Below are 24,342 nucleotides of genomic sequence, written 5' to 3' on the forward strand. Positions count from 1 at the left end.
AGGTCAGTATCGGGTATCAGTCCGAGAAGGTACAACCTGGATAGCGGAACAGGAACAGACACTGGGGCATAGGAAGGACCACGGGAACACAGGAATTTTTATTCTATATCTCTCCCTTTCCCCTCTCCCCCCTTTTTTATCCTTTATCCCTTGTTTATTCTGTTTCCTTTTCCCTTTATCATTCTTGCTTGTTTCTTTCTTTTTTGTCCGGTTCCCCCTTTCCTTCCTTTTCTTCAGTCTTTCCTTTCCTCTCCCTCTTCCCCTTCCCTCGTTCCTTACCTATCCCCTATCAAGTTATACACAAAATACAAATCAATCTACACATACATAGAATAAATATATACCCCCCCCCCTTTTTATTTATTAAAATTTTTTTTCAAATACATTCATACTTTCAATACATAAAATTTTGGTGCAGCATCTCATGACATTTCATATACATGTATATTACGTAGTATCGCGAGATTTGGGGTGGGAAAAGTATATATAAAAACCATCAGTTTGAATGCCCAATTCACCTTTGCAATAATCTGTTGCTGAGCGCTGATTCAGTGAGTTTCTTTTTGTCTGAATTTCTTCACATATATTTGATTAGTTTCTTCACATATATATCCTTTCAGTGCATCGGCATAGATAGTATGAATTGCGCTGTGATTACTCCGGTATGAGTTCTCAATCATTTGGTTTCACTAGACGCCAATATTTGGCGCCAAATTTGTGATATCGGCAATTTGGTTAAACAAGCACTCCACCAAGTCCCTAAGTCGGTTCGATAAAATTATACTATATATATATATATTTTTTTTTTTTTTTTTGCTTTTTGTGATCAATCATTGATTATTTATAGTCTACATAATTCATAGATACATTACCGGTTTAGGCGCTTATATAGACTGTATTTACAGCCTTTTAGCAAATTGGCATAGATAGTTACAGTCACGTTTTAATGCTTTGTTATTTGTTTATTGTAACTCAGTTTTTGGTATACGCCGATATTTAGTGCCAAATTTGAGTTGACTAACTGAGACTAACAGACATCATGCTAGCCTACAAGATTATTGGATTAGACAGTCTGCAATACACTAAAAATAATGTATCCACGATTCTTGAGGTCATTCAAGCAATTATGGTTTAATATAATTTTTAGATGTTACATCAATTTAGGTTCTGGAATTCAATATTTTAATAAAAGATATAATTTATTTATTTTATAGTCCACCTCTCCTATAGGCAACTATTCAATACATATTTTGCATATTATATAATAGTCCTTTTTCTTTTGAAGGTTAGCAATACCCATACTGTTAAAGCTCTGCTTTGAAAGCAATTGATCTGAATATTATTCCAAAGAAACCTGCTGTGTTATCCCTTCTTGACTTCACTTTGCAATGCTTTAAGCCAATTCATGTGGCTTGTAAGGTATTCATTTTACTTTGTTTCTCATTCCATATTTAAAAACTATGACTCTAGAACCATCCACACACTGTATTCACTTCTTCCATTGCACAGCGTTTTACAATTCCCAATTTACTACATATTATTTTGGTTTTAAGATTCCTGCTCCATTTTTTAGGGTCTATTTATTTCTTCTCTCATTTTTATTTTGCCTAAACGTGCACACTATTAAGCTCATATCTCCATTTTGTGTATGCCTATGTAATTAGTACACACATATATATATACAACTTTGTATAGATGCGATACATTATATAGTGCTGACTCTTATAGTTTAGCTTTTATTATTGTTATTAAGATTTATTCCATTTTTATAGTTCTATTATGTTTTAATATGATTTAATATTATTTATTGATTCTTGTTTACATAATTCATAGGTCTGACGTACATTTTATTTGTTTTAATTTTATATGTATGTGTGTCATTTTATATGTTTTTATTAGCCCCTGAGGCAGCTCTTTGAGCGAAACTCGGCCAGAGTCGGGCAAGCTTCAATAAAATCCTGTTTACACCGATCCATCTACTTGTTTTCATTGCTGACAGCCATCTTGGATCGGCTACCCGTTTGCTTTCTTGGTAGTGGTGGTGGCCCACCTCAGAAAACAAGGAATTCAACTATTTCCATACCTGGACAACTGGCTTTTGATAGCATCGAACCCCTTCAATCTCACGTCACTCATACGATACACTGCAAACATTGGGACTAGTGGTAAATTTCCAAAAATTCAGTCTCAACCGATCACAAACTCTTCAGTTTATTGGGGCTCAGCTAGTAACGCATCAAAGCAGAGCTTTCCTTCCACAAGACAGGAAAACCAAACTCAGAAAACTACTAAAGACCTTAAAGAGGACACTGTGTCCGACAGCGCGTCAAATCCTGACAGTCCTAGTGCATATGGCAGCAGCCATATATACAGTCCAGAATACTCGCCTTCACATCTGAAGGCTCCAATCGGGATTAAAGAGACAATGGTCCCAACACCATCAACCACTATCACAGGTTATTTCGCTAACACGCGAGATGAAAGTGGACATAGATTGGTGGTTAAAAAGATGAACACTCACCAAAGGAGCCCTGTTCTGCGTGCTACCTCACAATGTAGTTCTCACAACGGATGCTTCGCACAAGTGTTGGGGAGCCCATCTCGATCACTTCAAAATGCAAGGTCAATGGTCTCTACGAGAAACCAAATACCAGATAAACCTTCTAGAACTCAGAGCTATCAGGAACGCCCTCAAGACATTCCTTCCACAATTACAGGGCAGATGTGTAATGATCTAAACGGACAATCAAGTAGCCATGTTCTACATAAACAAAACAAGGAGGGTCAGGTTCATGGATCCTTTGCAAGGAAGCGATCCTCATACTGGAGTGAGCGGCTTTTCATTCAATTCACCTCCAAGCGACTTACCTACCAGGGATTGTCAACACATGGGCGGACAGGTTGAGTCGTATATTTCACTCACATTAATGGTCACTGCACCAACAAGTGGCAAACAAGATTTTCCGCTGCTGGGGGGAGCCAGCCATAGACCTCTTTGCCACGGACCAGAACAAGAAAGTACGCAAGTTTTGCTCACTAAGACACAGCCTTCATAGAATCGCACAAGATGCCTTTCTCATTCCTTGGAAAGGAGGACTAATGTATGCCTTTCCACCGATTCCTCGTCTCACTCGCACTATTCAGAAGTGCATACAGGGCAGGGCAGAGCTCATCGTGATAGCACCAGCGTGGTCCAGACAACCTTGGTACGCCTACCTACTCAAGTTGTCCATAGACGACCCAATTCAACTCTAGGATCGCAGCGATCTCCTATCACAGGATCAGGGCTCTCTTCTACACACCGTGCACAAGTCATTACACCTGACTGCATGGAGATTGAGCAGTCATTGCTAGCAGACATGGGCTTATCCCACACTGCACAGGACATCATCCTTTCAGCTCGGAAGCCGTCCACATGACGTAATTACCAGTTCAAATGGAGAAGATACACTACGTGGTGTACACAGCACCACTTTGACCCGTGACACTGCCCACCTGAAGAACTGTTAGAATACCTACATACACTATATGCAGTTGGGCTTGCTACAGCTTCCATGAGAGTTCATTTGAGTGCTATTGCGGCATTATACGTCCTCCATATTGGTCAATCGATTTCCATGCACCCGATAGTTTCTCGATTCATGACGGGCCTAGCCCACTTTCAACCCCCAGTTACGAAACCAACAATTCCATGGGATTTAAACATTGTACTTGAACAGTTCGTGTGATCTCCATTTGAACCTATGGACTCTTCCCACATAAAATACCTTACGTGGAAGGTAGTCTTCTTGATAGCAGTTACTTCTGCATGGAGAGTCAGTGAAATTCAAGCATTAGTTCACTACAGTCCATACTTGGTATTCTACCACCATAAGGTAGTTCTTCGGACGCACCCAACTTTCCTTCCGAAAGTGATTTCGGCCTTCCACCTCAACCAATCTATTGAGCTTCCAACTTTTCATCTTGCTATCTATGGAAACACCATTTACGGTAAGCAAACTTGCTTTTTTTTTTTTTTTTTTTACACCCAGGAAGAAACCTTTCGAAATAGGAGAGAGAAATTAGCAGAGAAGGGTAGAGTAGGGTGGTGGGGAGGAAGGAATTTCAGTGTTGCTGGAAAAATCCCTTTTCCACAAGAAAGATTCCCCCCCACACACACATGCAGACCGATTTATTTTAAGCTCAGTTGAGGAAGGAAGTGTAATGACTGTCACCCCAGGATTAATTAACCCAGGAGCAGCCAAATCCACCAGCTGCTTCTTCACTTGGCCTAAACTAGGATTCACTCATAGCATAGGAATGCTTGCCTACCATCTGTTGGAGACGGAAAATACTGGTAGACTGAGTGAAGCATGGGAGCCAATAAGGGTTGATATCAGCAAACCTTTTCTGTCTCCATCTGCTGGCTGAGTAGCAAAACCCATGTGCCTGGACTGGTATGGTTGGATGAAGAGGAATATATATATATATATATATATATATATATATATATATATATATATATCCTATCTAATAAACGAAGCTTGACCGACGTGCCCGCAAATGCGCAGTAGAGAGCAGCTCTACTGCGCATGTGCGGGCGAGCACGTCGTTCTTAGGCAGCGTAAAAAAAAAAACAACATGGCGGCGGCGATAGCGGCAGCGGGCGGCGGCGGTAGCGGGCGGCGGCACCTGCGGTAGCGGTAGCGGGTAGCGGGCGGCAGTAGCGGTAGCGGCAGGTAGCGGTAGCGGCAGCGGCCAGGAGAGAGGGAGGGACTGAGTGAGAGTGGGAGGGAGGGACTGAGTGAGAGGGAGGGATTGAGTGAGGGGGAGGGGCTGGGAGGGAGGGATTGAGTGAGGGGGAGGGGCTGTGAGGGACGGACTGAGTGAGAGGGAGGGGCTGGGAGGGGGGGAGAGTGAGAATGGGGGAGAGGTGAGAGTCAGGGCCGCAGCGGCGAAGACGGGCGGCAGCAGTGAGGGAGGAGAGAGAGAGGGAGGGACTGAGTGAGAGGGGAGGAGAGAGAGGGAGAGGGAGTGGGACTGACTGAGTGAGAGGGAGGGAGTGGGAGTGTGAGAGGGGGGAGGGAGGGAGTGGGACTGAGTGAGAGGGAGAGGGGGGAGTGAGTGGGACTGAGGGAGGGGGGGTGGGACTGAGTGGGACTGAGGGAGGGGGGGAGGGACTGAGTGGTGGGGGGAGGGAGTGAGTGGGACTGAGGGAGAGGGATAGAGGAGGGAGGGAGAGAGGGGGGTGGGAGTGAGTGAGACTGAGTGGGAGGGAGGGACTGAGTGGGAGGAGAGGGAGGGTGGGGAGGAGTGGGTGAGTGTGAGGGAGGGAGGTAGGGGGTGGTGAAGAGTGAGGGGAGAGAGAATGAGGGGGAGGTGAGAGACAGAGGGATGTAGCCCGTTTTAACGGGCTTAACGGCTTGTATATATATATAATGCATATTTTTCTATTTTTAAGCATACAGTAATTTTTAAAAAAATATGATTCTGTTGTATTTCAGATCTGGCACTACAGTCTGGTCTTCCCTCATAAGCCAATGTGGATGCACATGTGATATTGTTTTGGCTGGGCTCTGATGGCAGCAGATTTAACGCCCCGGTTTCGCAGGATCAGTAGCCGGAGTGATTGCAGATTACAGCGAGGCCGATGGAGGAGAGGTAATAGCCGTGTTAGGGCAAACAGGCTCTGAGTGATACACAGGACATTAGGAGGTACTGCCTGATGGGCAATGTGGGATGATGGGCAATGTCCTTGGGGAAAGGACAATGCAAACCAAATTATAAGTAGAATAAAAGACCTATCCTATAAGAGTGAGACAGATATCTGTTCTATGCATATCTAGAGATCATATCCTCCATTATTTTATGGTAACGAAAAGAATCTGCCTGAAAGGAGCACAGCTAGCCAGAGCCCCTCAATAAGATATATAGAACCCAAAGTAACAGGTAGCAAACGATGGAATTATCACAGACTTGATACATGAGAGCACTAGTTTTGAACTTGTGCTAGTTTTACTAGGAGTCCAGTGAGATAAAACGGTGTTGATGTAACTTGTCTTTGATAATGTTTACATCTACCCAACTGTGCCTATCTATGGGCCTTAGCAGAGAGCCATAATGTACCGTGTTTATTGGGAATGCCCAAAAATAGTACCAACATTAATTTAACTTTCCTAAAAGCTTACTGCTTTGAACAGAAGGCTGTAAACCACAAATCGGAGGTTTAGTTCTTCTTTCATTGCTCATTGTGCAATGTAGCGTTTTATGTTATGGCATGTTATTATGTGATGTTTCACTTATAGACCACCTTCCTTGAGCCAAGGTTCACTCCAAAGCAGTTTACGAGCCCTTTACCTTCCTTGTGCTCAAACTTTTTTTTTTTTTTTAATTTAAACTTTATTGAATTTTCATTAATGATTTACATCATGAATAAAGGAAAATATGTAATACAGCACCAAACAAAACATTATAATAATCATACATTTCCATTATTATCACTGTTATTACATATACCATAATTGGGGGAGACAAATAACCAAAATATTCAATAATTGCATATCCATAAATTCAACAAAAATTATTATTCTCTACTATATTTTGTAAAAGAAAACTTCTATGAAGAGAAAGGAAGGTATTTTTTCCTTATTGGACATTCTCATTTGATACTGCTACCTGACTTTTGTCAACCAAGAAAGTTTCTAAATGTGTGGGATCTAAAAATGCAAACCTATTACCTCTATAGTTAATACAGCATACACAAGGGTATTTCAGGAAAAAAGTTGCACCAATTGCAAGTACACGTGCTTTCAGTGACAGGAAATATTTTCTTCTAGCTTGTGTGGTTCTAGCCACATCTGGAAACATTTGCATTTTATATCCACAAAATAATAAATCCTTTGATCTAAAAAACTTTTTAAACAAATTCTCCTTATCTTGTTCTGCTATGAATGATATAAAAAGAGTAGCTCTTTTTTCAATAATATCAATTGACTCCTCTAAAAAGGTCGAAATTCCCGGAGAGGGTACAACTTCTCCTTTTACATTTTGAGTATCAATACCTCTAGTTAGTTTTTTCTCTATATAGTAAATCTTAGAGATCTTAGGAATTTCTTCATCTTGATATTGTAAAGACTCTTTCAAAAATTTTTTAAACATCTCCCATGGAGAAAGAAGCCGAGTGATAGGAAAATTTATAATTCTCATATTCTTGGACCTCAATAAATTTTCAACATATTCAACTTCCTTATGTATCGTGATACTATCCTTTATAAAAATATTTTCAGAGTCCTGAATCAACTGAGTTTTGTTTGTCAGGGTCACTATATCTTTGTCATGCTTATCTACCTTTTTTACCAACTCATCAATTAAGCCCTTATTAACATTTATAGCTGTTACTAATGATTCGTTCATCTTTATAACATTATTGTCAAGTTTCAGTATCATTCGACCAAGGTCAGCCATAGTAACATTATCCGGGAGAATCACCGGATTAATGTTAGTATCTACATGTACTGGAGGAACAATTTGTGTTTCAATTTTAGGAAAAATAAAACTCTCAGTCCGGAGGGGTACAGAATGTGTATTAGCATCTGTACCTCCCTGTACTGGTCCTACCAGTTCCGTAGATGTCCAGGAGATGAATTCACTTTTGGCTGCGATGGTGGTGAGTATCCTTCGCCAGGACTAAGGGAGATTAAAGAAGAACCTCCCGAACTGTCCCCTCGTGGCGTCTCCAACAGTCTCACGACATGTTGGTCCATGGGACCTGTGCGATGTAATTGCACTGGTGAGGAGGTTAAAACGATCCTCGCCTTCCGTTTCTTGCCCATTGAAAGTTGGAATCTAAAGGGAACTGGGCCGGCCTCCGGCCTTCTCCGGTCGAAGCCGGTCAAAGCCGCGCGCCCCTTCGGCGCGCACGGCTTAGGCAACGCACCAGCGGCAGCGGGGCGCCGCCCTTCCGCCGGTCTTATGCACGGAAGGGTCCTCACTTGCGTCACGCAGGAGGTCTTTGGCTTGCCTGCACCGATTCCTGCTCGGGTAAGCTGGGGCAGGGCGAAGCAAAACAAACACTTCCCCCTGCTTAGTTCTCTCCTCAGCAACCGGATGGCTCAAAGGAGGGCGAGTCCCTCCTTCCTTCTCTTCTGCTCTCTCCCCACTCTGGCAGCGCCCTTCCGCCGGTCTTATGCACGGAAGGGTCCTCACTTGCGTCACGCAGGAGGTCTTTGGCTTGCCTGCACCGATTCCTGCTCGGGTAAGCTGGGGCAGGGCGAAGCAAAACAAACACTTCCCCCTGCTTAGTTCTCTCCTCAGCAACCGGATGGTTCAAGGGAGGGCGAGTCCCTCCTTCCTTCTCTTCCGCTCTCTCCCCCCTTGTGCTCAAACTTAAGAGGCCAATGTACTGAAGCGGTAACTCGCTCTTGTTAACAGCACGTTAATAACATGCACATGAGTTTCACCTTAGTTTGCTAGCATTGCAATTAGTGTGTTAATGCAAATGTTGTAGAAACATAATTGCACCCTTCAGAGGTGTAGTTAAGGTTCTTGTATTAACAGGTCTGTGTTCACTTTTACACATTATGATGTGCATTATTTTTCTATGTGCTATTGGGCAGTGAGCTGTTTTGCATCTCATCACCTTATAAGCATAGTTTTTGCATTAAAAGTCTCACAAGTTAATTAACATGCATTAAAAGTATAGTTAACCTACCCAAATGCTTGTAAAAGCATTAGTGTGCTTTAGTGCATTAGCCTCTTAGATTGTAAACTTTTTGTAGCTTTGTAAATTTATTCCTCTGGACACTAACAGTGAAATATACTACTCCTGGGGGAATTCTGTGCACAAAAATTTAATATTCTGCATACCGTATTTTTCGGTCTATAAGGCGCACCGGATTATAAGGCGCATTATCAATGAGCGCCTGCTAAGGCGTCCAGGTTCATATATAAGGCGCACCGGATTATAAGGCGCGGCTCAGAGCCTTTTTTTTTAATCGGTTGCGCCGACCCTTTAAAACTACGGTACTTTTTATTATCCCCCCAACTAAAACCAGATAGTATTATTACAGGATGCGGTGATTTACAAAAGCATTTCCCTGGGTTAACAGCTTGACTGAAATTTGACTGCTTTGTACCCGGTCAGAGCATGCACAGGACCAACAATGCACGTACCTTTACACATTGGGGAAAAGCAGGCGGGCTCAGAGATGGGGGTTAGGCTGGGGGGGGGGGGGGGAGGACAAGAGCATGCGAAGTGTTGCATTTTCAAAACTACATGGACTGTTTTGGAGGGGAAAATGTATCTTCAGAAAAAGCAGCTGCAAATCTCTGTGGGCAATAGCCAAAGGGAAAGTAGGCAGATACTTGCCCTTTGAGAACTGGTGCAAAGTCCGCTGATTAAAGCGCCCCTGGGCTTTCCAAGTATCTGCATAGTTGCCCCTGGATGCAGCGACAGGCAGATCGGCAAGGCCAAGAAAAAGATTGCGTTTAAACACGCTGATGCTCCTCCTCCTTCCTGCCTGTGCGTCCCCGGAAGTAAACGTTGCCGGAGCCGTGTGGGCAGGAAGGAGGGGAAGCATCAACGCGTGCAGAAGAGGAGCAGCACTTGCGTTTACAGACCGCCGCGAATCTCAAGTCGCAGCGGCCCGAGAAGAAGAAGAGGCCCGGTAGCAGGGCCACTGCAGAGCCCATCCTGCGGCGACCCGCAAAGAGGAGGCCTAGAGGTGAGTGCGAGCCTGTGCTTGAGAAAAATTCATATATAAGGCGCACCGGATTATAAGGCGCACTTCCGATTTCTGAGAAAATCGTAGGTTTCTATGTGCGCCTTATAGTCCGAAAAATACGGTACTTTATATTGGTCAAAATAACACAATGTACATCTCAGTCTTTGAGTAATTAATTTTAAAATGTAATACAGAAAGGTTATTACTCAAAGATGCACAGTTTTTTAAATAATATGAGCAGAATATCCCTAGAAGTACATTGTAAGAGTGTCCCTTCCACCTCTCTCTGTACTCCCCTAGCCAGACTCCTTTCACTTTGTCCTTTCAGGCCCCAACACTTCCATCCTCCACTATCTCTTTCCAACCCTCTAGACTCTCAACCCATTCCACTCAATCTTCACCCTCCTCTCTCATACAGCCCCTTACACAAGTTCCCTCTCTTGTATACACGCACACCTACACACAGGCTATCTCTCTCTCACACACACACAATCCCTTTCTCACACACACCAGTTCCCAATCTCTCACATACTTCCTCATATTATCTTCTCACAATCGCGCTCCCTCTCTATTTTTGATACACCCATAAGCACACTCACACACACTCTTCCTTCCTCTCTCCCATAGTTTCACGTTCTTAGCTGTCATTCTGGCCAGTCTCCATCTTATTTGGCTGCGGGCGATATGGGCATTGCCTGCAACTCTCCCAGGCTATTCTGCTCTGTGTCTTTAGCTGCGGGTGGGTTGGGCTTTGCCTGCAGCCCCACTGAGCCTTTCATCATCTTCACTGCAAGCTGGATGGGCTCCACTTGTGACCTGCCAGGCCTTTCACATCTTCACCATGAGCTGGATGGGCTGCTTGCACCTGCCGGGCCTTTTATATCTTTGCTGCACATGGCTCTGCTCATGGCCTGCAAAGCCATTCTTCCACATTCTGTGCGAAAATCAGGAATTCTGTGCAAATTATATGCTCTGCAGTAGCACAGAATTCCCCCAGGATTAAATATAAGTAAATATTTCAGTGTTGCTATATAAATGTAAATTAAAACTTCCAAAATATGTAGCGGACCCTGCATGGATGATTATAGGGTTAGATGTGTTGCATGCCTCACTATAATATGTTGTTTTATTATAGTATTTATTTAGATTTAGCTTATACTGTTTCATTTGTAGCTCAAGGCAAGTTGCATTCAGATATAGTAGGATTTCTCTTGTCCCTAGAGGGTTTACAATCTAAGTTGTATATAAGAAAGCTGTCTGGCAGTAGTGATAGAAAACTATCTCTTGACAGCATCATATATCCCAGTAGTATAAGGAGTGCATTGAGAATCATACCAGTATAATAGTTCACCTTAGAATATTTATTTTAAACCTTTTTCATACCACCCAATTGATTAAAATCATCCTGAAAGGTGTACAGCTTAGATATTCCCATGGATACGCAGACTGAATTAGCCATGCTGTATGGGACGTCCTCAGGGTGGCCCTAGGCAGAGCTTCTGTCAAAGATTACAGAGCTTTGACTCTGTGCGCCTGTGCAGTTCTTCTCGTGGGATCACCAATTCTCCTCAGTCTTTTTTTCTTCTGTGCTGCTAGCTGCCTGTGGAGTTCGTCTCTCATTCTCCTCTGTATCTTTTCTCTCTGGTGAATCCTCAAAACAGCACTTTTAAGTGCTACCATGGCGTCCAAGCATCCTGGGTTCAGATACTGCCAATATGGCAAAATTATGTCCATGGATGGACATAACTACTGCTACATCTGCCTAGGCCCGGAGCACGACCAGTCCACTTGCAGGGACTGTGGGAGGATGTTGCCCAGAGCCTAGAGACCATGGGATCAGGAAATTGCCAGATTGAGAGAGGAAGAGGCAGATTCATATGCCTCTGCATTGGAATGCCTTTCCTCTCACTTATCCCTGGGGCCAAAGATGCACCGAGCTGAGTAGGCAAGGAGAGCATCCTCTCTGGGCCCAACTGGCGGCAAAAAAGGGCAAAGCCAAGTGGGATATACTTCCACAGTGCTTGAGCTCCCTCATGCTTCAAATAAACATCAGGCTTTGGGAAATGTGTTGGTAAAATCTACGCCAAGGACAGTGTCACCAACCATTAGCAGTGTCAAACCCCACGGGCCGGCACAGGCCTCGAAGCAGGAAAAGCATGACCCAAGGATGAGTTGGCACATGTGTTGAAGAATGTGCACAATGCAAAGATGCACTGCAGAATGAAGCATACGATTTATTGAAGCATAGCTCGTAAGTGCCACTCATATCGATGCAGGTGCTTCCCAAAAAGAAGACTATGCAGGAACACATTGCGAATCATCCATCTACGATGCACATCAGCCGTGCATCAAACCCACTGCAGAAAGAGACTGTGTGTAAACATAGGCCTTCCCAAAAGCAGGCTTCCCACAAGAAAAAACTGGAGTGTGATCCTCAAGTTGTGTTCCTGCCAGAGGAGCTCTTAGAGCTTGGTTTTTCCAATGTTGAGCCACTCTCGAATAACTATTACTCAGTGGAATCCTCCGGCTCATCCCAAAGAGTCTACTTGGATATGTCTTCTATGTCAAAGAGGAAGATGCATTCACCTCAGTTACAACAGCCCCTTTCAAAGAGACACAGACTGTCGCACAGGGACCAGGATCCAACAGAGCGTGGGAGGGGCCCCGATTCCACAATCCTTTTAGCTGCAGTACCTCCACAAACCAAGATGGCTAAATCCAAGGTGGGCAAGAGACATGAGGGAGTCACACCTACCGCCCAGAAGAAGAGGCGGCAGGTCCCTAGGGAGGGGGGACCAGCTTCATAAGTGATGTCTCAAATCCCCGCAATTCTAAGCAACTTTTTCACCTCCCTGGAAAGTGGCAGGCAGGGGGCATCTCCCACCTAGCCCCCTGGCTGAGGAACCTTTTCCCCTGCAAGGGACTCCCTGTCACCCACACAGGATGATCACAGCCCCCAGGACGAGATGGTGGATCCCAGCCACAATTCTCCCCACAACCAGATTCGGAGCCTGGGACTCCCCACCAACTTCAGAGTTCTTGCATGGGAATCCTATTGGACCCGCCGGAAGAACCACCTGAACTGTCTTTGCCCCCAAAAGATCTGTCCTCTAAGTTTATTGAGAAGGTGAGAACACTTCTGAAAATTGAAACCAAAAAGGTGCCAAATCCAAGATCAGAGGTCTTGGGGATTTTGAAGATCTTCGAAGTCCCAACTGAGCCTACAGTCTTGTCCTCCCATTCAGTCCTTGATGCAGTAATGGACAAGAGATGGGAATCCCCCTTCTCGGGACCAGCAATATCCAGGAAAACTGATCCTAAGTTCAGGATAGGAAGTCACCATACTACGAACAGTACAACTGCCCCATGCTTCAGTAGTCATGGAATCAGCAATGAAAAAGTCTAAGAAATTGTGGCTACACTCGAATATTCTGCCCAGTAAGGACAACCAATACCTGGATGAGTTCGGATGGAATACCTTCCAAGCAGTGATGTTAAATGCTAAAATTCAATAACATCAATTCTATATATATCACTCAATACTTGTTAGTGTCTGCAATCCCTCAAACCATATATCATGCTTGGGCCATTAGACAATGCGTTGTCTCAGCCCTTCACGGATCTTTATGAGGGCTTGCACCACCACCTTTGGACAGTGTACGAGGTGTTCAAGATATCAGCCCATACATTGGTGTCCATAGCGGCCCGGAGAATTGCCTGGTTGAAGGCCAGTGCCATGCATGAGAAGTTGGCAGATCCCCTTGTAAGGGAGACATCCTATTTGGTGATAAATTTCGGGAAACTATCCTAGCTTAAAGAACAAAACGTGGCAGTTTTGTCCTTAGCTTCCCCGGGAGAACAACAGTCCTCAACCAGGAAGTATTACGCAGCCTACAAGAAATCCTATTACCAAAGGCGCCCCTTCAGGCCATGCAAACCCTACCGTCCCCCGGTGTACCAGTAGCCCAGGCAGCAGCCGCAACACACAACCCAGGAATAGACCAAAAGGCCAAAGTCAACACAGACAAGAGGGCAACAACCCAAAACTGCAGCAGGGTTTTTGAGAGGGGCCCAAGCACAGCTACCATTATCAGTGGGGGGTAGACTATCCAAATTTATGACTCTTGGGGAGCAATCACATTGGACCATTGGGTATTAAACATCATCTGTGAGGGATACAGGCTAAACTTCAAAACGAATCCGTCTCTCCTGCACCTGGGTCCCTCACAAGACCACATGGAAGCACAACTGTTGCAAAGGGAAGTGGACTCACTACTTCAACAGGCAATTCAAGCGGTGCTTCCACACAGATGCATCAAGGAGTTCTACTCCCAGTACTTCCTTAATCCGAAGAAAACAGGGGGACTCCACCCAATTTTGGATTTGTGGGCCCTCAATAAGTTTATTCAAAGGGCGAAGTTCAAAATGACATCCCTCAAATCCATTCTGCCTTTCCTGCAACCCAACGATTGGATGTGCTCACTGAATCTCAAGGATGCTTTCTCCCACATACTAACACACCATTCTTCATGGCGCTGCCTGTGTTTCCAGGTTAATACGCGGCAGTAGCATTACAAAGTTCTCCCCTTTGGATTCTCCGCCCTGAGAATTTTCACAAAATGTTTAGTGGTGGCCCACCTGAGAAGGAAGGGAATTCAACTGTTCCCTTAACTGGATGATTGGCTTTTGGTATCATCAGAGGCGACTACTCTTCAGACACACTTGATGGACACACTATATTGTCTAGAAGGTCTAGTAATCATAATAAACTATGAGAAATCCAGCTTTCAACCGGCACAAACTTTTCAGTTCATAGGAGCAAGCATAAACACTATCGTCGGTAAAGCATTCCTCCCAGAGCACAGAGCTCAAATCTTTCTTACTCTAGCAATACTGTGCACACCCCTCGGCACATCACGTCTTAACCCTTCTGGGCCACATGGCGGCAGCTATATATGTGGTGCCACACACTCTGCTACATATGTGTCTCCTACAGTGGGATCTCAAAGCCCAATGGTCCCAGTTTACTCAGCCATTATCCAAAAGGTTGATACTGACCCAAGCAATGAAGAGGGACATTTCATGATGGCTGCCCCACCAATCTTTTCTATGGGGGCCCCCTTCCGCAACCCGGTGTATCAACTTGTTTTGACCATGGATGCGATAACAAGGGGTTGAGGAGCTCATTTGAGGCACATAAAGACACAAGGTCTGTGGATGCTGTCGGAGAGAACCCAACAAATCTCCCATAGAAATTAAAGAATGCCCTCCATACGTTCCACGACCATCTTCAGGGAAAGGACTTAATGATAGACACTGACAACCAGGTGGCAACGTGTTTTGGATATTTGTTCAAAGAACCCTCAGGTTTTGCCCAATCTTGTATACATTTGGTGGGGGGTTCCTGTGTATGCCCTTGCAATCCCTCATGACCAGTTTATAAGAACTGATCAATCATTCATCTACCCTCCCCTCGTTTCCTGTCTATTATATTCCTATATAAATAGCAATAATACTCAGAGAGGGTAATTATAGGTAAAAAGTGGTTATATTTTCTCTTAGCTATAATAAGGTAATATATTTCTTTTAACAATAATAAAATAGATTACAATAGAGCATAACAAAATATAAATGGTAATAAAGAGCATATTGAATAGAACTAATTAAGCTAAGCTATGTACAAATTGGTGGCAAATTACTTCCCTGAGAAAATCAGCTCTAGGAGGCAATCACTGCAGGCAGAATCTCTAGGCAAGTGAAGTAACTGCACGGGAACAGGAATCTGGGAAACCAGCACTGGGAAATGCTTTACATGACCAGCTATGTTTTCAGGTTCATTGGCCAGTCTTCACTTAATTTCCTGTTGTTTGTCTCCAACCTTTATACAGACTGGGCGTCTGTCTGCCTTCTATTGCCATTTTTAACCCCTCCAGCACAATTATTCACAGTTTACTCTTTCTCAACTATGTTAATGATCGGAGAACCATAAAAACATTTTCACTCTCCTGCCCCCTTTGTTTACAATATTAGAAAGTATTTTTAAATAGCACACTGTTTCCTGCCATGGGGTACATAGAGCAGGAGATCATTACTAATTACTGCAAACAAGCTCACAGCAGCTTAAGACATACATTGCTTTGCATTAAGCATTTTAAAGGCAACACTGGTATTTGTTTACTTAGCCATGCAGTCACAAAGCTTACACAGGAAGATCTTACACATTTTCCAGACTTTGCATTATTCCTTTTGTTCCTCTGTGATCAAGCATTTTTTAAGTACAGCCCTGTCCCTGTATCAAGCAAGTTTAACTCTAGCACTATATCTGTTTACCTATGAGCTCTGTGTACTACACACTGTTTTACATAAACAAAGGAGGAGGGCCAGGTTCCTTGATCCTCTGCAAGGAAGCGATTCAGAACCTGGAATGGGCAGAGGCACACTCCATCTCGTTGCAAGCAACCTATCTCCCAGAGATCATGAACACTGAAGCAGACAGACTCAGCAGGATATTCCATACCCTACGAATGGGCTCTCAACCAAGGGGTAGTGGACGATCTCTTCGCGGCATGGGGCCTCCCATGCATGGACCTCTTTGTGATGATACACAACAGGAAATCCAAGCCAGGAGCGATTCACCCAGGATGCATTCCTCATTACTTGGACAGAAGGACTTTACTAATACTCTTATCCCCCGATACCACTAATATCCCAGATGATCCAGAAATGCACCGCAGACATTGCGGCCCTGATCCTCATCGTTCCGGCGTGTCCAAGACAACTTTGGTACGCCTACCTAGTTCAACTATCCATCACTCCTCAATAACTTGTTAGGAAGCAGCATGGATCTGCTAACTCGGGAAGGGGGCACACTGTTGCACCCCTTGCTTCATCTCACAGCTTGGAGATTGAAAGGATGTTATTAGACCACCTTCAGTTATCTGCAGGAATCCAAGATATTTTAGTGTCTGCTAGAAAGGCTTCCACAAGAAAAAACTGTCAAGGCAAATGACTACATTATACGACTTGGTGTGATGAGAAGAGAATAGACCCATTCTCCTGCTTATTGGAAATTCTACTGGAGTACTTGCATACACTTTCCCAAGCAGGTTTGGCAATGGCATCTGTCAGGGTCCATGTGAGTGCTATAGCAGCATATCATCACCCATTCAATCCGTTTCATGAAGGGGATCTTGAAGCTGAGACCACCCATGACAAAACTTCCAGTTCCTTTTGGTTTTGGAGCAGCTCATGTTCCCACCCTTTGAACCCATGGATAGTAGCCATATGAAATATTTGACTTGGAAAGTAGTATTTCTGGTTGCAGTAACTTCAGCAAGATGGGTCAGTGAGCTGCAGGCCCTGGTTCATTACCTTCCATATGTACAGGTTCACCATGACAAAGTTACCTTGGGAACTCATCCCTCCTTCTTACCAAAGATAATCTTGGCTTTCCATTTGAATCAAACCATCACATTACTAACTTTTTTCCCAAAACCACATAAAAATGAGAGGGAAAGCTGCTTCACATCTTAGACTGTAAAAGGGCTTTGGCTTTCTACAAGCAAAGAACACATGCAGAGAATAGAACTTCTCAACCTTTTGTGGCTTTCAACCCAATTGCGCCAGGTCTACTGGTTGCAAAGAGGACTTTGTCAAATTGGATATCCCAGTGCATTCACTTTTGTTGCTCAAAGCGGTCAGCAGAGCTTTCAAATCCAGTCAAAGCACATCAAGTGAAAGCCGTGGCAGCTTCAATTGCACATCTCCATGTGGTACCATTGCTGGATATTTGTAAAGCAGCCGCTTGGTCATCTCTACATAATTTCATGTTGCACTACTGTCTTGACCTCTTCTGACGCAGCACTGGGTTCAGCAGTGTTAAAGTATTCTACAAGAAAATGAGGTTGTCGACAGCCATTGCGGGTTGAGCACACAATGATCAATTACCTCTGCAAGGGGATGGCACCCCCCTACTTCAGCATACGTCAGTGTGTGGGACACAACCCTAAGCAGGGGACTCCCAGACAGCATGGCTAATTCAGCCTGCTTTTCGACAGGAGAAAAGCAAATTTACTTACAGTAAATGGTGTTTTCCGTAGATAGCAGGCTATCTACGGAAAACACTGTTTCCAGTAAGCAAACTTGCTTTTAAAACAATATGCAGTTGAAAATTTTGGGCTGACTGTATGGTGTGTGTCTTCTGGCCCCAGGCCAGTCGCTGCACCGAAATGGCACTCTGGAAAAGGGTTGCTCTTGGTGCACCCTTCCATTTCAAGCTTGCGTGTTTACAGACTAAATCAAAAGCACAACATAATACGAGCCCTACCCTGCACACCCCTTTGCTCACCCCTCATAATGGTACTTCCTGGCTAACATATCCTTCAGGATTTGGGCATGCTGTAAGGGTGACAGATTTGAGCCAGGGGAGGGACTGAAGATAGAAAACCCTGCTGGCCATAGGGCTGGTCATGGTGGTTGATGGGAAGTTTCTTTCAAGGCACACTGTTTCAGATCAGGGGTCAATTAAGAGTAGGAAAATGGGGGCAACTCCTCTCTCCTTGGTAAAAAATGTTACAACTTTGTCAACTCACGGCAGATCATTTAAAATGCCTCCCTTGCTAGTGTAAGCTAAAATGTAATTAATGAATAGTGCTTTATCATGCATTAATCAGTCAAAATTGTTTTTAATGTCTATTTGTTTTCAGGGTACTCTGGTCCTTTCCAAGCCACTCAACTGTGGAACAGCATCATCCAGACTCTTCGTACTCAGGTGGAAGTAAAGCGCCGACGACAGCATCTAAGGACCTACAGTAACTGCTTTACTGGATCAGATGCTGTGGATGTTGTGCTGAGTCATTTGATGCAAAATATATATCTTAGCAGCAGTGACATTTCTCGGCTGCAAGGAGTCCAGCTTTGCCAAGCTCTGATGGATCACAATGTGTTTGAGCCAGTTGGAGCAAAGCTATTTAGAAGCGAAAGAGAGATGGTATTTGAAGACACAAACAATAGCCTGTACAGATTTCTAAATTGCAGTTTGTCTCCTGTTTTGCCGAAAAGAAGAGACACTAAGAATTTCTCACCCAGTGAAAGACGTGGCATGAAGGCGAACAAATTGTCCAGGTTTGTAAAGAAACAAGGAGATGTGTGAATCCTTAGTAATGCCTCATTTCCTTGTTTGACCACAGACACTAGCCAATAACAGAGCAGCTTTCAAAATGCTCAGTGACATCATAATGTGCTCTTACCTCTCTGAGATTTCAACTGAATTGAAGTGGTCTGTTTTAAGAAAAAAGGATTCTAAGTGCAGTTAGTGTAGCTGGGTTCAAAAAAGGTTTGGATAAGTTCTTGGAGGAGAAGTCCATTAATGGCTATTAATCAAGTTTACTTAGGGAATAGCCACTGCTATTAATTGCATCAGTAGCATGGGTTCTTTTTAGTGTTTGGGTAATTGCCAGGTTCTTGTGGCCTGGTTTAGGCCTCTGTTGGAAACAGGATGCTGGACTTGATGGACCCTTGGTCTGACCCAGCATGGCAATTTCTTATGTTCTTACCTCAGTCCAGACCATCAGTTTATTCAGGAGAGTCTGTCGAGCTGAGATTATTATTCCTGACCTATGCTAAACTATATGATATTTACTTAGGTTTAAATGTTTTTTGTAGGGACTTTTTAAAGACATATTTAATGTTTTGATTTACCATAGATTGTTTCAAGACATGTTCTCAAAGCAGTCTTTTCAGAGACAGAAGGTGGAAGTTATTCTTTAGTTAACATCCTTTCTCTCTCTCTCTCTTTTTTTTTTTTTTTTTTTAAACAGAACAGAGAATGCCATAACAATCTCCAATCCTTTAGCACTAGAAATAGGTAATAAAAGTGTAAAGGAACTCCTGCAAACAATTAGTCTGCATCCATCTTTACCTCCAGACATTGCCTTCAACGTGCCATCTCACCAGCTTTCAAGGAAAGGTGAGCAGTGAACTTTATGGACTGGTGCAACCTTCTACTGAAAGATGTGTTTTTCATTTCTTACAAGTTAGAAGTTCCCCTGAACTGTAGGCAGCTAATTTTGAATAAAAGAAGTTTAAGAAACTTCCCAACAGTCACTGAACTGTTTTTGAGATCTGACATCTTAAGTACAGTACACTGTAGTAATAGGCTGATTGCTCACAAATTCCATGTCCTAAGGGCCAGGCTCAGCAATCCTGGTTTTGTCCTGTTGCATTTATGAACTAGGAAGTACATGCCTATCTATGCACTAGGGGTCCTTTGACATTCAACTTGTTGGCAATCTGATATGATCTAGCCATGAATGCAGTTATTTTTACACCTATTTAAAGGCAAAACAAATTATGCATGTCGTACAAGGCATGTTTTCTAAAAATAAATAAATAAATTATGGCTAATTTGTGGTAGATATAGTAGTTCAGCATTACTTCAGAAAATATGCTGCTTGGCTTACTTTGCTATGTCCAGAGATTTGCAAGAAAACGTTTATTGTAATTTGAGCTGCACTGAATTCACTGTAAGCACCTAATCAACTGAGAAAATGTTATATTAGGGAAAAGTATGTATTAGCCAAATAAACTTTGTTTCTTATTCTGACTTTTGTTTGTTCATTCTCCCAAGTTGTGGATGACATTTGGAAGCAACAGATACTGGTACGCCTTCTTCAACTAATCCACCTGCCAATTTTGGAGAATATTTTAGAGTCTCCAAGCAAGACTGATCAGAGAAAAAAAGTTATCAGAGAAGATGATCTTGTTGTCTCCAATACTTTTGTGGAAAGAGAGGTCACTCAGTGCCTAAACTTACCTGAGTTAGTACTAAGAATGTTTTATATAACAGAAAACTTGGCTTTTTATACTTATAATTGGGGAAATACTACAGTGTAGGCATGGGTCTGGTCCTGAGAGACATTTTACCTATAACTTCTCAAATGCTTTGCTGTAGAGCATTTATTTTTTACCTGGTCAATATGAAATTTAAAAACTAATTTGGTTTGGGCACAGTATAACTACATGGGAAACCCTAAATCAGAGGTGGCCAACTCTGGTCCTTAAGAGCCACAAACAGACCTGGTTTTCAGGATATCCTAAGAACATAAGAATTGCCATACTGGGTTAGATTGTGGATATCCTGAAACCCAGACATTTTTGTGGAAGTTGAGAACCGCAGTTAGTTACCCCTACTGTATATGATTTTTGGAGTTATATGTCCAAAAGGAAGAAGGGGAAAGTGTTTTGGTAGCACCATGGAATGTATACTAAACTTTCAGAAGAATTTGTATTTTTATGCATGAATGTTGACATGTAAGTGTCTATCGTGCTCAACACTGGTAGCAGAAGTGGAAAATTTCTAGATGCCAAATCACCTGGGCACCGAAAAATTAGCTCCTAGTACCTAGCACTGGATCATACCAGAAGCGTTCCACTGAAGCGGGCATAAGTTGAAGAGTGCTGTCACTGCTGTGGAGAGCTGAGGCCCAGGGGAGAGCAATCCTCAATGCAGTAGGCAGGTAGGCCTGGGAAACACTGTTTTTGTTGCGGTAGGCAAATCCATCCTGGAAGGAGCCATTGTAACCTGGAGATGCTTATTGCAAGCATAGGTTGGGAATAGCAGGAAAGCGAGGCTAGAAGGTGAGGAAAAAATAATCAGAACTAAACAAGAAAAAAAACAAGTGGACAAAACAAAACAAAAAAAATCCAGAAATGATAGACAAAGCAAGAAAGCTCAAAAAAATAGACAAAACTAAAAAAAAAAAAAAAAACCAGAACAACCCCAAGAACTCCAATGTAGACAAAAGAAAAAGCACAAAATTCAAAAGTGGACCAAACAAAAAAAAAAAAATAACAAAGCAAAAAAAAATTATAAGGAAGATTATATGTTTACCTGGGCAGCTAAAGTGATCTTTGATTGGTGTACAAGTTTTTCTACATATTTTTCCTCTTCTACCGGTAATTGATCCACTTTCTTTGTTAATCATTCTTTAGATTAGAGAGATGCTCTGTGTGGTTTTTAATTCATATAAACTGCTAAAACCCAACAATTTTGCAAGGCCATTTATCAAATCACGTTAGGGCCATAACACCTGCGATAAATAATGCATCGAGATGTGTATGCAAATTTTAAAAATTTAGTCAAAATGGAGTTTTGGTGGAATTTATGAAAATGAGGGATGTTTAACATTGCATGCAATAGCATAACGCACGTTATTGCGTGTGTTAATGCTGGAAATAACTACACCTTTTTTCCTGGCGTTATGCTGTGCAGTATGCCTGAAACGGGATTTGCACTAAAAAATCGCTAATCCCATTTCAGGTACGAGAGGGGAGAGTATGGAATGGAGTAAGTAGGTAAGTAGAGAGAGAGCCTTTGGAGAGGCACACATTAGTCAACTTTTTATACCACTGTAGAAGTCAACTAGTAACGTGAGGTTCTGGTGGTGGTCTAGAATTTTTGGCGGCAGTTTTACATGTATAGTTGGAGGTACGAACAGCACAGTACGCATCAGTGAAGATTTGATGCGATTTGGAGTGAGGAAAGGTACACAAAAGATGAGATTTGTACATTATACTCTCGACCTAGCTTGATAGCCCCCCAAGCCCTAGACCACCACCAAAACCTCACCACAAGTTACTAGTTGACCCTCCTCCAGTGGTATAGATATAGTTTATTTATGTGAGAGCCTTATAAAGAGAGTCTTGTCTGTGTTTCTCTCTCTCAATGTGAAAATATCTCGAGTGCGATACATTTAATGCATGTTGAGGTATTGGCGTGTGTTAAAACTTTTGGAGAAGTAAACAAATTATTTGAACTTAAAATTGGACTCCAGTATCTGATTTCAAAACCATTGAGAGACAACATTCTCTGACAGGATTGTAGGCATCTTTAAAGGCTTGGGCCAGCTGATATAATGCAGCCCACTGAAGCTGAAGAGATTCACTGACTCACACTAGACCAGTAGCTCTCAACCTTTTTTCTATCAGGACACACCTGAGAGATGACGCACACATGCATGACACACTGAACACATGACCATCATGGGATTAAATATAAGCATATACTCTGCAACCACAGGAATCTCCCTCTTCCTAACAATGGGTGCAGAGCAGAACTAAGACATACACCATCCAAAAAAGATATTCTGATTCTGGTGTCATCTCAATAAGAGCAACACTAACTGCCTCTACTTCCAGGTGCATTGTAAAATAATACAAAACCTGGAAAAAAACAAACAAACCCCACTCTGTACATGTTTATCAAACCTGCCATACTGAAGCAGCACTAACTCCATGAAATAAAAAGGGAGTAGTTCACCACCAGTGCAATGGCATATTGAGAAAATACAACAAATAAGACTGATACAAATCCCTACTTATAGTAAAGTACCTCATCTCAATCACACACATACAGAATACAGACAGACCTACCTTCACCTAATTTAGAATAAAATACCTCAAATTACAAATGCAGAAATAAAAACTGGAATGGAAACCCCAAGAAGACCTGTATGCAGTGCAAAACTGGAGAACTAGGAACAGAAATATATTTCCTCCTACATTAAGCAAAGTTCAAAGATAGAAGAAATGCCTCTTGTACCCTGTCACTCCCCTCCATGCCCCCATCACCCCTCACTTCTCCCAGCTACTCAGTCGTCCCTTCACATCTTCATATCCCTGTCCAACATTTCTGACCCCCACCCCCCACTTCTGCCTCCTCTTCCCTGTGCCTCCTCTCTCCCCTGCTCAACTCTCCCTGCCCTTCCCACTCCCTACCCAGCATCCCTCTTTCCCACCCCTTCCTGCACAGCATCCGCTGACCTCCCTTGTCCCCCAACCCAGCAGGTCCCACACCTCCATCTCTCCCTCCACTTCCAACTCTCCTCCCTGCCCAGCAGCCCCCAGCCCCTCTTTTTTTCCACCTTTTATCCAACAACCCCAACCTCCTTTTCCCCACCCTTTCTTACCCAGCAGACTCCTGACTCCCTATCTCCCAAGGCCTTCCTGCCCAGCACATTTCCCCCTCCTCCTGATTCCCAGCCAGCATAAATCCAATCCAGAGTCTCCCTTCCACTTTACCAGCAGCAGATGAGAGCAAGAAGCGTTGAGGAGAGGAAGAAGATGAGGCAGCAGCAGTGGAAGGCAGCAGTGGATCTATAGAGCACGCACCTCTCTTCCTCTTGCTTCTGTTTTTATGTACAGGCCCCATGGGGTAAAGAGAACATCAGAAACCTCACTGCCAGGTCAAGCAGAGGAAGATAAAGTTGGTGTCCTACCAGGCCCATATGAACAGGAGTTGGTGATATCTCATACTGATATGAGTGAAAGAGAAGGGAATAATCTCCCACTGGGTCGGGAAAAGGAGAAGGAAGCAAAAGCAGCTTTCTCTCATACCCAATAAAGGAGAAATCAGCCAACTCCTGTCCAGTCTGATGAGGAAAGAGCAGCCTTCTGCTGGGTCTGCGACACACCTTCTGTGACCTGGCGACACACTAGTGTGTCCCGACACACCTGTTGAGAACCACTGCACTAGACAGCCTCAACATTGCTGCCCTGGTAGAACTTAAATGTATCAAATCTTGGAAGCTAAACAGGGTCAGACCTGGGTAATGAATGGCTGAGCACCTGGGAAGACCAAGAA

At 43.3% G+C, this 24,342-nt stretch overlaps 1 protein-coding gene across 3 annotated transcripts in view; it reads left to right on the plus strand.

Moving 5' to 3' along the window:
- Positions 1-24,342, plus strand: part of DEPDC4 (DEP domain containing 4) — a 56,886-nt gene that overhangs the window by 5,682 nt on the left and 26,862 nt on the right. For 2 of the 3 annotated variants that reach the window (XM_029599737.1, XM_029599739.1), the window contains exons 2-5: positions 5,484-5,640; positions 18,407-18,824; positions 19,520-19,668; positions 20,329-20,518. In XM_029599737.1, the coding sequence (XP_029455597.1) occupies positions 5,559-5,640; positions 18,407-18,824; positions 19,520-19,668; positions 20,329-20,518 (839 nt within the window). In that variant the 5' untranslated portion in view covers positions 5,484-5,558. Of the gene's footprint in view, positions 1-1,935; positions 3,991-5,483; positions 5,641-18,406; positions 18,825-19,519; positions 19,669-20,328; positions 20,519-24,342 lie in introns of those variants that run through there. The other variant, XM_029599738.1, reaches the window with a different exon arrangement.

The sequence above is a fragment of the Rhinatrema bivittatum genome, chromosome 4, assembly GCF_901001135.1.
Source record: "Rhinatrema bivittatum chromosome 4, aRhiBiv1.1, whole genome shotgun sequence".
In the NCBI taxonomy this organism is placed as follows: Eukaryota; Metazoa; Chordata; class Amphibia; order Gymnophiona; family Rhinatrematidae; genus Rhinatrema; species Rhinatrema bivittatum.